Here is a 15,896-nt window from a genome sequence, read left to right as displayed (position 1 = left end):
CATATGTGCAGCAGGTAATCATTAACACCCACACGCCACACATACGTGGTATAAAAATTGAATTCCCTCTTAGGGCTCATGTACACTGCAGCTGATAAACTCACGTTTAGGATCTGTTCAGCATTTTTTTTCAGCAGCCCCTGAACTCTCCCTAATGTTTTCCTATGTGCCCATTTACACATCGATGTTTACAGTCGTTTACAGGCATTTGAGTTTACAGTCGTTTTTTGAACGCAGAAAACTTGCATTCAGACGTTGATTTTATCAGCGTTTAAAACGCTTGTAAACGCGGCAAATTGCGTTTATGAGCATTTGCGTCTGAAAATTTTTTTAACTCTTCCAGTTCCCGATGCTGTCCAGAGCCTTTTTTCATCATGAAAAATGCATGCAAAGCATTTTCAAGGCACTCAGATGGACAAAACACTGAACACAGGATGTTCCTACCAAGCTTGTCACACATTGTAATCACCAATTCACACCTCAGACCTCTCCCACCAATTCACACCTCAGACCTCTCCCACCCTTGGAAACAAAAGATATGTTAATGACCATTCACACCTCAAATTCCTCATGAAGACCCCCTGCCAGGTGACCTTAATGACTCCCTCCACCAGACACCTTTACCACCCTTGGAAACAAAAGAAATGTTAATGAGCAACTCACACCTAAGCTAATCTCAACACATACTGCTGTCTCTGCTTCTACTCTCTGTATTTCTCTGAAATAGTTAATAATTTACCACTTTTTAGTGCATTCTGGGCATTTGGGAGGTTCTCTGGTGCTTAGCTTTAAAAAACGCTTCTAAACGCAAACGCGCATAAACACGTTATGCAAACGCGGCTAAACAGATGTTTTTTAACCTACGTTTTCCAGTTTCCATTGTTCAGAAGTGTCCTGTGTACATGGGGCCTTAGATTGTAAGCTCCCAGGATCAGGCCCTCCTATCCCTCTTGTATTGAACTGTATTATTGCTGTATTGTCTCCCGTTATATTGTAAAGTACTGAGCAAACTGTTGGCGCTATATAAATCCTGTATAATAATAATTCCCAGAATGGACTATAAAGAAAAACGGCTTGCTTCCCTATACACTAGCATCTGTTGTCACCTTCAAAGTAGTCCCCTTTTCTACAGGACTGGGGCACTGCTGGAAACATTCTCAGAACTCATTTTCCGTAACGTTGCGCAGTATCTTTGTCGCGGCGCACTGGATGTCTGGAATGTCATCATATCTGTGTCCTTTTTACCAAGAAAGGCAAAATCTTTATTGAATGAAAAATAAAGTACAAATGATTGTGTTGTATAAAGATTATACATGAATAGTAGAAAACCATTAAACAAAACTAAAGAAAATCAACATGATGACAATGAAGAAGATACCAAGCACGGCATGGAAATAAAGACCTGTACAGAGTATATAGCCAATTACTGCAGGGGCGGCACGGCTAGTGACTACGTCCCGATGTAACAGAGCCATCCCATCGAGGTGCAAGTTACTACAGATTGAAACCAACAATCACATGTTTTATACAGTATCTCACAGAAGGGAGTACACCCCTCACATTTTTGCAAATATTTGATTCTATCTTTTCATGTGACAACACTGAAGACATGCAGTTCAGTTTTGGGCACCAATTCACAAAAAGAACATTGGGGGACTGGAGAAAGTACAGAGAAGGGCAACCAAACTGATACGAGGCATGGAGGAGATCAGCTATGAGGAACGATTAGAGGAACTGAATGTATTCTCTCTTGAGAAGAGGAGATTAAGGGGGGGCATATGATCTCCATGTATAATACATAAGGGGGGATATGATCTCCATGTATAATACATAAGGGGGGATATGATCACCATGTATAATACATAAGGGGGGATATGATCACCATGTATAATACATGAGGGGGGATATGATCTCCATGTATAATACATAAGGGGGATATGATCTCCATGTATAATACATAAGGGGGGATATGATCAACATGTATAATACATAAGGGGGGATATGATCTCCATGTATAATACATAAGGGGGGGATATGATCTCCATGTATAATACATAAGGGGGGATATGATCACCATGTAGAATACATAAGGGGGATATGATCACCATGTATAATACATAAGGGGGGATATGATCTCCATGTATAATACATAAGGGGGGATATGATCACATGTATATTTACATAAGGGGGGATATGATCTCCATGTATAATACATAAGGGGGATATGATCACCATGTATAATACATAAGGGGGGATATGATCTCCATGTATAATACATAAGGGGGGATATGATCTCCATGTATAATACATAAGGGGGGATATGATCACCATGTATAATACATAAGAGGGGATATGATCTCCATGTATAATACATAAGGGGGGATATGATCACCATGTATAATACATAAGGGGGGATATGATCACCATGTATAATACATAAGGGCGGATATGATCAACATGTATAATACATAAGGGAATTATGATCTCCATGTATAATACATAAGGGGGGATATGATCTCCATGTACAGTTGTGACCAAAATTATTCAACCCCCACTGAAATTGAGTGTTTTGGCCAGTTTGACATTGCTTTTGATCATTCAGTCATCTTGCTTACATTTACATTAAAGAGGCACTTGTAGGTCAGACAAATATAACATAACAGTTATAATGAAATAACCACAAATGTCTTTTCTGTGCTCACAGCATTATCAGTTTTATTCAACCCCCAAGTGACATTCAATCTTAGTACTTAGTACAGCATCCTTTTACAGTTATAACAGCTTTTAAACGTGAAGCATAGCTTGACACAAGTGTCTTGCAGCGATCTACGGGTATCTTCGCCCATTCTTCATGGGCAAAGGCCTCCAGTTCAGTCACATTCTTAGGCTTGCGCACTGCAACTGCTTTCTTTAAGTCCCACCAGAGGTTCTCAATCGGATTTAAGTCTGGTGACTGCGATGGCCACTCCAAAATGTTCCAGCCTTTCCTCTGCAACCATGCTCTAGTGGACTTGGAGGTATGCTTGGGATCATTGTCCTGTTGAAAGGTCCAACGTCTCCCAAGCCTCAGGTGTGTGACGGACTGCATCACGTTTCCATCCAATATCTCCTGGTACTGAAGAGAATTCATGGTACCTTGCACACGCTGAAGCTTCCCTGTACCTGCAGAAGCAAAACAGCCCCAAAGCATGATTGACCCTCCACCATGCTTCACAGTAGGCAAGGTGTTCTTTTCATCATAGGCCTTGTTCTTCCTCCTCCAAACATAGCGTTGATCCATGGGCCCAAACAGTTCTAATTTTGTTTCATCAGTCCACAGAACACTATCCCACAACTTTTGTGGTTTGTCCACATGGCTTTTGGCATACTGCAGTCGACTCTTCTTATTCTTTGGAGACAGCAAGGGGGTACGCCTGGGAGTTCTGGCACGGAGGCCTTCATTACGCAGTGTGCGTCTTATTGTCTGGGCTGAAACTTCTGTACCCACATCTGACAAATCTTTTCTCAGTTCCTCAGCAGTCACACGGGGACTTCTCTCCACTCTACGCTTCAGGTAGCGCACAGCAGTCGAAGTCAGCATCTTCTTTCTGCCACGACCAGGTAGCGTTTCAACAGTGCCCTTTGCCTTGAATTTGCGAATGATGCTTCCTAAGGTGTCTCTTGGTATGTTTAACATCTTTGCAATCTTCTTATAGCCATTGCCCTTCCTGTGAAGAGAAATCACCTCTTCTCTTGTCTTCCTGGACCATTCTCTTGCCTTCACCATGTTTGTAACCACACCAGTAAATGTCTAGAAGGAGCTGAGTATCACAGTCATTTTAAAGCTGCCTAATTGGTGCTTATTATGCTTGATTGCTGCTCGGTGACATCCACAGGTGTTTTCAATACCTGATGGAAAGCACCTGTATGAACCTCTGTTCTTCAGAGTGGTAGTCTTTAAGGGGTTGAATAATTGTGGCAATGAAGAAACCACATAAGAACCATTTACTACTGTATTACATAAACAATTGATGTCATTTTAGTTGCATTTGGGTAGTTACAACGTCCTTGTAGGATTTGATTCTGAATACAATTCCAAATGTACACTATAGTCCCTAAACCCCTTTACAGCATTGGGGGTTGAATAATTTTGGTCACAACTGTATAATACATAAGGGAGTTATGATCTCCATGTATATTACATAAGAGGGGATATGATCTCCATGTATAATACATAAGAGGGGATATGATCTCCATGTATAATACATAAGAGGGGATATGATCTCCATGTATAATACATAAGGGGGGATATGATCTCCATGTATAATACATAAGGGGGGATATGATCTCCATGTATAATACATAAGAGGGGATATGATCTCCATGTATAATACATAAGGGGGGATATGATCACCATGTATAATACATAAGGGAGTTATGATCTCCATGTATATTACATAAGAGGGGATATGATCTCCATGTATAATACATAAGAGGGGATATGATCTCCATGTATAATACATAAGAGGGGATATGATCTCCATGTATAATACATAAGGGGGGATATGATCTCCATGTATAATACATAAGGGGGGATATGATCTCCATGTATAATACATAAGAGGGGATATGATCTCCATGTATAATACATAAGGGGGGATATGATCTCCATGTATAATACATAAGGGGGATATGATCTCCATGTATAATACATAAGGGGGGATATGATCACCATGTATAATACATAAGGGGGATATGATGTCCATGTATAATACATAAGGGGGATATGATCTCCATGTATAATACATAAGAGGGGATATGATGTCCATGTATAATACATAAGGGGGGATATGATCACCATGTATAATACATAAGGGGGGATATGATCACCATGTATAATACATAAGGGGGGATATGATCTCCATGTATAATACATAAGGGGGGGGGAGATATGATCTCCATGTATAATACATAAGGGGGGATATGATCTCCATGTATAATACATAAGGGGGGATATGATCTCCATGTATAATACATAAGGGGGGATATGATCACCATGTATAATACATAAGGGGGGATATGATCACCATGTATAATACATAAGGGGGGATATGATCTCCATGTATAATACATAAGGGGGGATATGATCTCCATGTATAATACATAAGGGGGGATATGATCACATGTATATTTACATAAGGGGGGATATGATCTCCATGTATAATACATAAGGGGGATATGATCTCCATGTATAATGCATAAGGGGGGATATGATCTCCATGTATAATACATAAGGGCGGATATGATCAACATGTATAATACATAAGGGAATTATGATCTCCATGTATAATACATAAGGGGGGATATGATCACCATGTATAATACATAAGGGGGATATGATCAACATGTATAATACATAAGGGAGTTATGATCTCCATGTATATTACATAAGAGGGGATATGATCTCCATGTATAATACATAAGAGGGGATATGATCTCCATGTATAATACATAAGGGGGGATATGATCTCCATGTATAATACATAAGGGGGGATATGATCTCCATGTATAATACATAAGAGGGGATATGATCTCCATGTATAATACATAAGGGGGGATATGATCTCCATGTATAATACATAAGGGGGATATGATCTCCATGTATAATACATAAGGGGGGATATGATCACCATGTATAATACATAAGGGGGATATGATGTCCATGTATAATACATAAGGGGGATATGATCTCCATGTATAATACATAAGAGGGGATATGATGTCCATGTATAATACATAAGGGGGATATGATCACCATGTATAATACATAAGGGGGGATATGATCACCATGTATAATACATAAGGGGGGATATGATCTCCATGTATAATACATAAGGGGGGGGGAGATATGATCTCCATGTATAATACATAAGGGGGGATATGATCTCCATGTATAATACATAAGGGGGGATATGATCTCCATGTATAATACATAAGGGGGGATATGATCACCATGTATAATACATAAGGGGGGATATGATCACCATGTATAATACATAAGGGGGGATATGATCTCCATGTATAATACATAAGGGGGGGGGGAGATATGATCTCCATGTATAATACATAAGGGGGATAAGATCTCCATGTATAATACATAAGGGGGGATATGATCTCCATGTATAATACATAAGGGGGATATGATCTCCTAGATTGTAAGCTCGAAAGAGCAGGGCCCTCGATCCCCTCATGTTTTGCATTGTATTGGTATTGTTCTGTCACATGTTCTGTCTCCCTTTGTAATGTACAGCGCTGAGCGAACTATTGGCGCTTTATAAATACTGTATAATAATAATAATGTATAATACATAAGAGGGGATATGATCACCATGTATAATACATAAGGGGGGATATGATCACCATGTATAATACATAAGGGGGGATATGATCTCCATGTATAATACATAAGGGGGGATATGATCACCATGTATAATACATAAGGGGGGATATGATCACCATGTATAATACATAAGGGGGGATGTGATCAACATGTATAATACATAAGGGGGGGATATGATCTCCATGTATAATACATAGGGGGGGGGATATGATCTCCATGTATAATACATAAGGGGGGATATGATCTCCATGTATAATACATAAGGGGGATATGATCTCCATGTATAATACATAAGGGGGGATATGATCACCATGTATAATACATAAGGGGGATGTGATCAACATGTATAATACATAAGGGGGATATGATCTCCATGTATAATACATAAGGGGGGATGTGATCACCATGTATAATACATAAGGGGGATATGATCACCATGTATAATACATAAGGGGGGATGTGATCAACATGTATAATACATAAGGGGGGATATGATCTCCATGTATAATACATAGGGGGGGGATATGATCTCCATGTATAATACATAAGGGGGGATATGATCTCCATGTATAATACATAAGGGGGATATGATCTCCATGTATAATACATAAGGGGGATATGATCTCCATGTATAATACATAAGGGGGGATATGATCTCCATGTATAATACATAAGGGGGGATATGATCACCATGTATAATACATAAGGGGGGATATGATCACCATGTATAATACATAAGGGGGGATATGATCACCATGTATAATACATAAGGGGGGATATGATCTCCATGTATAATACATAAGGGGGGGGGATATGATCTCCATGTATAATACATAAGGGGGATATGATCTCCTAGATTGTAAGCTCAAAAGAGCAGGGCCCTCGATCCCCTCATGTTTTGCATTGTATTGGTATTGTTCTGTCACATGTTCTGTCTCCATTTGTAATGTACAGCGCTGAGCGAACTATTGGCGCTTTATAAATACTGTATAATAATAATAATGTATAATACATAAGAGGGGATATGATCTCCATGTATAATACATAAGGGGGGATATGATCTCCATGTATAATACATAAGGGGGGATATGATCACCATGTATAATACATAAGGGGGATATGATCTCCATGTATAATACATAAGGGGGGATATGATCACCATGTATAATACATAAGGGGGGATATGATCTCCATGTATAATACATAAGGGGGGATATGATCTCCATGTATAATACATAAGGGAGTTATGATCTCCATGTATAATACATAAGGGGGGATATGATCACCATGTATAATACATAAGGGGGATATGATCACCATGTATAATACATAAGGGGGGATGTGATCAACATGTATAATACATAAGGGGGGATATGATCTCCATGTATAATACATAAGAGGGGATATGATCTCCATGTATAATACATAAGGGGGGATACGATCTCCATGTATAATACATAAGGGGGGATACGATCACCATGTATAATACATAAGGGGGGATATGATCTCCATGTATAATACATAAGAGGGGATATGATCTCCATGTATAATACATAAGGGGGGATACGATCTCCATGTATAATACATAAGGGGGGATACGATCACCATGTATAATACATAAGAGGGGATATGATCTCCATGTATAATACATAAGAGGGGATATGATCACCATGTATAATACATAAGGGGGGATATGATCACCATGTATAATACATAAGGGGGGGATATGATCTCCATGTATAATACATAAGGGGGGATATGATCACCATGTATAATACATAAGGGGGGGATATGATCTCCATGTATAATACATAAGGGGGGATATGATCACCATGTATAATACATAAGGGGGATATGATCACCATGTATAATACATAAGGGGGGATGTGATCAACATGTATAATACATAAGGGGGGGGAGATATGATCTCTATGTATAATACATAAGGGGGGATATGATCTCCATGTATAATACATAAGGGGGGATATGATCACCATGTATAATACATAAGGGGGATATGATCTCCATGTATAATACATAAGGGGGGATATGATCACCATGTATAATACATAAGGGGGATATGATCTCCATGTATAATACATAAGGGGGGATATGATCTCCATGTATAATACATAAGGGGGGATGTGATCAACATGTATAATACATAAGGGGGGGGATATGATCTCCATGTATAATACATAAGGGGGGATATGATCTCCATGTATAATACATAAGGGGGGATATGATCACCATGTATAATACATAAGAGGGGATACGATCTCCATGTATAATACATAAGGGGGATATGATCACCATGTATAATACATAAGGGGGGATATGATCACCATGTATAATACATAAGGGGGGATGTGATCAACATGTATAATACATAAGGGGGGGATATGATCTCCATGTATAATACATAAGGGGGGATATGATCTCCATGTATAATACATAAGGGGGGATATGATCACCATGTATAATACATAAGGGGGGATATGATCACCATGTATAATACATAAGGGGGGATATGATCACCATGTATAATACATAAGGGGGGATATGATCTCCATGTATAATACATAAGGGGGGGGGATATGATCTCCATGTATAATACATAAGGGGGGATATGATCACCATGTATAATACATAAGGGGGGATATGATCTCCATGTATAATACATAAGGGGGGATATGATCTCCATGTATAATACATAAGGGGGGATATGATCTCCATGTATAATACATAAGGGGGGATATGATCTCCATGTATAATACATAAGGGGGGATATGATCACCATGTATAATACATAAGGGGGGATATGATCTCCATGTATAATACATAAGGGGGGATATAATCTCCATGTATAAATACATCAGTGGTTCATATAGTGAACTCGGTGCAGAGCTATTCACCTTGAGGTCATCACAGAGGACAAGGGGGCGCTCTTTACATCTGGAGGAAAATAAATTTAATCTCCAAACACGGAAAGGTTTCTTTACAGTGAGAGCTGTGAAAATGTGGAATAGACTCCCTCAAGAGTTGGTTCTGGCCAGCTCAGTGAATTGCTTTAAAAAAGTCCTGGATTCATTCCTAGATACGCAGAATATAACTGGATATAACATTTATAGGTAAAGTTGATCCAGGGAATATCTGATTGCCTCTCGGGGGATCAGGAAGGAATTTTTTCCCCTGCAGGAGCACATTGGATCATGCTTTGCTGGGTTTTTTTTTCCTTCCTCTGGATCAACTGTGGGTATAGGATTATAACTTTTTATTTTCCTATGGTTGAACTGGATGAATTTTTGTCTTTTTTCAGCCAGACAAACTATGGAACTATGGAAATGACACTTTGCTACAATGTGACGTAGTGAGTGTACATCTTGTATAACAGTGTACATTTGCTGTCCCCTCAAAATAATTTAACACACAGACTTTAATGGCTGTTATTTCTTCTGTTAATTCATAAAGAATGAATCGGTTTCCTCGGCAAGGTTCAGGTATGTCAACTCTGATGGAGAATGTGGTGTAGGAGTATTTGGGGAATCTTCTTATGAGGGATACACAGTAAGTGCCTGAAACATGAAAGAACCAGCTTTGTTCATGCATTCAGTGAGAACTAACTATATGGTAGAATATAATGGTTCCTACTGGTGCTCTTCTTCAGGGATGCAACAAGACGAAGGGGTCAGTTTGAAGTTTTCTTTCTCTAGATCAGGGGTCTGCAAACTATGGCGCTCCAGGTGTTGAGGAACTGCAAGTCCCATGAGGCCTTGCAAGACTCTGACAGCCACAGGCAAGACTCCCAGAGGCAGAGGCATGATGGGACTTGTAGTACTTCAACAGATGTTTGAAGACCCCTGCTCTAGATTCCTGTATAATCACCAGTAGGGTAGTCCTTACCTGTTCATGTTCATTCTGTTTGTTCCTACAGTTGGAGAAGAGCGTCCGGCGACTGAGAGAGAAGTTCTATGGCCAAATCCCAATAGAGACAGCAGTCCATCTCATGAGGAAGTTTGCCAACAATCATGTTCAAGTGTGTCAATACATCATCCTGTGCAAGGATGACCTTAATGGTAGGTACCGCAACTGACACTACCAGCATTTCCTTCTGGGGTAGGCTCTGTTATTGTACATTACATGGTCACCTGACACACCACTTTCCTCTGTCACCTGACACACACCGCTTTCCTCCGTCACTTGATACACACCGCTTTCCTCCGTCACCGGACACACACCGCTTTCCTCCGTCACCGGACACACACCGCTTTCCTCCGTCACCGGACACACACCGCTTTCCTCTGTCACCTGACACACACTGCTTTCCTCCGTCACCTGACACACACCGCTTTCCTCCGTCACCGGACACACACCGCTTTCCTCCGTCACCTGATACACACTGCTTTCCTCCGTCACCTGACACACACCGCTTTCCTCCGTCACCGGACACACACCGCTTTCCTCCATCACCGGACACACACCGCTTTCCTCCGTCACCTGACACACACTGCTTTCCTCCGTCACCTGACACACACCGCTTTCCTCCGTCACCGGACACACACCGCTTTCCTCTGTCACCTGACACACACCGCTTTCCTCTGTCACCTGACACACACCGCTTTCCTCTGTCACCTGACACACACCGCTTTCCTCCGTCACCGGACACACACCGCTTTCCTCCGTCACCGGACACACACCGCTTTCCTCCGTCACCGGACACACACCGCTTTCCTCCGTCACCGGACACACACCGCTTTCCTCCGTCACCGGACACACACCGCTTTCCTCCGTCACCGGACACACACCGCTTTCCTCCGTCACCTGACACACACCGCTTTCCTCCGTCACCTGACACACACCGCTTTCCTCCGTCACCTGACACACACCGCTTTCCTCCGTCACCTGACACACACCGCTTTCCTCCGTCACCTGACACACACCGCTTTCCTCCGTCACCTGACACACACCGCTTTCCTCCGTCACCTGACACACACCGCTTTCCTCCGTCACCTGACACACACCGCTTTCCTCCGTCACCGGACACACACCGCTTTCCTCCATCACCTGACACACACCGCTTTCCTCCGTCACCGGACACACACCGCTTTCCTCCATCACCTGACACACACCGCCAGGGGCGTATCTAAACAAGGCGTTTGCCTACTGCTGCAATTTTTAGGGGGCGGCAAAGCCCCCCCCCTCCCCCGAGAAGGGACCTTTTGAGAAGTGGTGGACAGAGCCATGCAGGACCACCATCAGAGGGGTACCTTTGGTACAATTGCAGTGGCCCAGACAGCAGGAGGATCGATGTGGGGGAGGGCAGTTGCAGAGTGATGCTCCTGTACCTCTCCCTCCAGCAGCTGAGTTGCCAGGACCAGAGGACAACCTGGAGCAGGGAGAGAAGAGCCCAGAGGAGGTGAGCTGTGCTGTGTTTTCTGGGATCTGCCTGCCTCCCTCCCTACACTGACAGATCGTATGGGACTGCACACACCTCCCCCTCCCCTTCCTGCTGCATGGAGATCAGCAGCCCTTGGAGGAGGTGTGTGCAGTCCCATATGATCTGAGAAACGAACAGAGAGGGAGGGGGGAGGGAAGAGAGAGGGGAGTGAAAGAGAAGATAGGAAATACAGAGAAGGGGGGAAGAGAGAGAGGGAGAGAGAGAAGAGAGGGGGGGGGGAGAGGGAGAAGAAATAGAGGGGAGTCAGAGAAGAAAAACAAGGGGGGGAGAGAGAGGAGGAAAAGAGAGAGAGGGAAGGGGGAGGAGAGAGATAGAGAGTGAGGGAATAGAGAGAGAAGAGAGAGGGAGTGAGAGAGGGGGAGAAGAGAGAAAGAGAGAGAGGGCGGAGTGAGAGAGAAGAGAGAGAAAGGGGAAAGAGAGGGGGGAGGAAGAGAGTGAAGAGAGAGAGGGATGAGAGAGGGAGGAAATAGAGAGAGATGGAAGAGTGAGAGGGAAAAGAGAGAGGTAGGGGGAGAGAGAGGGGGGAGGAGAGAGGGAAGAGAGAGAATCATATATATATATACACACACACTTATTGACTCTCTCGCTCTCTCATGGGGGGCGCAAAATTTTTGTGTTGCCTAGGGCAGCACAAAGTCTAAATACACCACTGCACACCGCTCTCCTCCATCACCTGACACCACCGTCCTCCATCACCTGACACTCACCACCTGACACTCCCCACCGTCCTCCATCACCTGACACTCCCCACCGTCCTCCATCACCTGACACTCCCCACCGTCCTCCATCACCTGACACTCCCCACCGTCCTCCATCACCTGACACTCCCCACCGTCCTCCAATCACCTGACATTCACCGCCATCCTCCATCATCTGACACTCAACACCGTCTTCCAATCACCTGACACTCAACACCATCCTCCATCACCTGACACTCACCACCGTCCTCCAATCACCTGACATTCACCGCCATCCTCCATCATCTGACACTCAACACCGTCTTCCAATCACCTGACACTCAACACCATCCTCCATCACCTGACACTCACCACCATTCTCAATCACCTAGTATGCATCTGACATACAGCATATGGGCTCTGTCTTCTAGTGGTAACACAGCCTCTATCCCTCACATCACTTCTTTCTGTTACCTGACACACACCGCTGTCCTCCATCACCTGACACACACTGCCGTCCTCCGTCACCGGACACACACTGCCGTCCTCCGTCACCTGACACACACTGCCGTCCTCCATCACCTGACACACACTGCCGTTCTCCGTCACCTGACACACACTGCCGTCCTCCGTCACCTGACACACACTGCCGTCCTCCGTCACCTGACACGCACTGCCGTCCTCCGTCACCTGACACGCACTGCCGTCCTCCGTCACCTGACACGCACTGCCGTCCTCCGTCACCTGACACGCACTGCCGTCCTGTCCTCCGTCACCTGACACGCACTGCCGTCCTCCGTCACCTGACACGCACTGCCGTCCTCCGTCACCTGACACGCACTGCCGTCCTCCGTCACCTGACACGCACTGCCGTCCTCCGTCACCTGACACGCACTGCCGTCCTCCGTCACCTGACACGCACTGCCGTCCTCCGTCACCTGACACGCACTGCCGTCCTCCGTCACCTGACACGCACTGCCGTCCTCCGTCACCTGACACGCACTGCCGTCCTCCGTCACCTGACACTCTCCACCATCCTCCATCACCTGACACTCTCCACCATCCTCCATCACCTGACACTCACTGTTGTTCTCCGTCACCCGAAACAACGTTGTTTATTGATTTATAATATGGCAGTATTCTGGGCCAGACACACCTTACTACCCTCTTATAACAACTGGCTAGACTGCTTCTTCTCCTAGGATTTACACCTCATAATATTGTAGGTAAATCAGGTTTGTTTCTCACTGCATCTTACCTCCAGAATACCCATTTGCCTTATTTGTGTATTGAAATTCCAGATATGGATCCAGATGACAAAAGCAGTTTGAAAAAAGACAAAGTTGCAATGGTAAGCTGTTTATTTCCCTCATTCAGCCATGACAATGTGCAGAATGTAGCAACCTGTAGTAGTAAAGGATAACTAAACCCAAGAATAAATATTAATATAGTCCAGCTTACCATTCTTTAGATGTGGTGGCTGCATTAGTTTACATTTTTCAGGCTAAGGATATTTTCAGCAAGTATGGAATATACTTGTTGATCTTGCTAGAAATTTTCTGGAGAGTCCTTATGCCCTCCTGTGAGCTGAATTAGTAGCATAAAACATCTGACATTGCATAAAACTCATTCTTTTTGCTAGAAAATTACTCAAAACCCACAAACCTTGTGTTATTAATTTTGTCAGAGACCCTGGAGAATAAAATGGTGGTTGTTGCAATTTTGGTATTTGCGTAGCAAATTTTTCAACCACAATTTTTTTTTTCAGTAAAAAATACACTTTAATTAATTTTAATGCAGTACCTGCAGCATCTGCACCCTCACACTCCATTGGTCTGGTCCTGATGTCATCAAGACCAGAGCAGGGGTCCATAGCCCTGCACTGTATGTCAGGTTGCTGAAGAACAGTCCATCACCAGATTGTGAGGGAGCCCTGCCTGCCGGGGAAGCTGAGGATCAGGTAAGTAAGGCAGGTTCTCCTCCCTGGACTAAATAAGCAGTTAACCTTTGCAGTGCTGGTGTAGCCTCACTACAATGATAATACGAGGGACATTCAAGTCAAACCGGGACCTATAATTTTTCAGGTATAAAAATGGATGCTAGCGTGGCGATACTGCACGCAGTAGTGAGTGGCAAGTGTGTCCTATCAGTCTAGGTTCACACCTATGCAATGCAGTTTGCATTTGATCCCTTTTTGTGGTACGTTTTGGGTTTTTGCACATGCGTTTTTGCCATGTTTTAATGCGCTTTGCGGTTTTATTTTGGCCAACTTGTTGCTGGGCAGATTAACCTCCTTAGCGGTATTCCCGAGTGTAGCTCGGGGTAAAATTTCAGTACCAAGAGCGGTATCCCCGAGCTACACTCGGGCTTACCATGCGGCGCTGCATAGGGAGTCCCTGCAGAGCTTACCTTGTCCTTCGCTCCCGCGATGTGTCCCCTGCAGCGTCCCCGGCCATCTCCTCCGGCCGATGCCGGCATCTGGCTTCTGTGTTCCAGTCCCTGTGACGTCGGGACGTACGGGAGCCGGAACCGGCGGCAAATTTGAAATTTTTAAAAAATGTAATTTTTTTAAAAATGATTATTACATAAAAAAAAACATTGCTGTTTCAACCCATTTCACATACATATTGTCCCGAGTGCTTTGTCCTGTGCCCTGCCTGCATTTTGACTGTTCTTTCTGCCTGGAAACTTAGAAAAGTCCATGGCGTCCAAAAAGCGTCCCTTTAGGTCAAAAGCGGTTTTAGACCGGCTAGAGAACAGCGATAGTAAATTAGAACCACTTGCAGAATTGAGTGATAATGATTCGTGGAGAAATTCGTCATCAGACACTGAAAACGATTTTGCGACTTTGCTCAGCGATGTGCGAATTTGCCTCTGTATTTCAAATTTCAGTGTTTTTGGTTTGATTATATTATTGAATTAAATGTATTATTATTATATTATTATTTTTTATGATTATTTATTAAATTATAATTTATGATTTCGTGTTTCAAATTTTATCATACCCGGGATGTATAATAGACTCTTGTTCGGACAGATTTCAGTGAGTTATTCCTAAAAATTACAGGCCTACAATAAAAAACTACATATTTCCATGTAGAATGTACCGCTTTCAGCACCAAAAATCTGAAATAATCATACCGCCGAGGAGGTTAAAAACACATCAAAAACACGCAAAACACAATGCTTGCGTTTTTGTATGTGTTTTCTTTGAAGTCTATTGGACTAAAAACCTAAACTGCTGTGGGAAAAGAAGTGCCTGACCCTTTTCAAAAGACGCACCCCCAAAAAACCGCATAGATGTGAACGTGATCCATAAAAAATCATGGTAAATGGCATGCACTGCGTTCCTGCAAAACGCATAAAAAAATCACACAGGCGT

At 43.2% G+C, this 15,896-nt stretch overlaps 1 protein-coding gene across 2 annotated transcripts in view; it reads left to right on the top strand.

The window, feature by feature from the left end:
- The window catches only part of SHFL (shiftless antiviral inhibitor of ribosomal frameshifting), a 75,024-nt gene that overhangs the window by 17,178 nt on the left and 41,950 nt on the right, over positions 1-15,896 (top strand). For both annotated transcript variants that reach the window (XM_089653977.1, XM_089653978.1), the window contains exons 2-3: positions 10,314-10,455; positions 13,816-13,865. In XM_089653977.1, the coding sequence (XP_089510103.1) occupies positions 10,314-10,455; positions 13,816-13,865 (192 nt within the window). The remainder of the gene's footprint in view (positions 1-10,313; positions 10,456-13,815; positions 13,866-15,896) is intronic.

The sequence above is a fragment of the Staurois parvus genome, unplaced genomic scaffold (assembly GCF_062004578.1).
Source record: "Staurois parvus isolate SC_StPar_1 unplaced genomic scaffold, SC_StPar_1.0 ptg000732l, whole genome shotgun sequence".
NCBI lineage: Eukaryota > Metazoa > Chordata > Amphibia > Anura > Ranidae > Staurois > Staurois parvus.
Note: the sequence above shows the minus strand (reverse complement) of the source record. Positions and strands in the feature narration are given on the sequence as shown.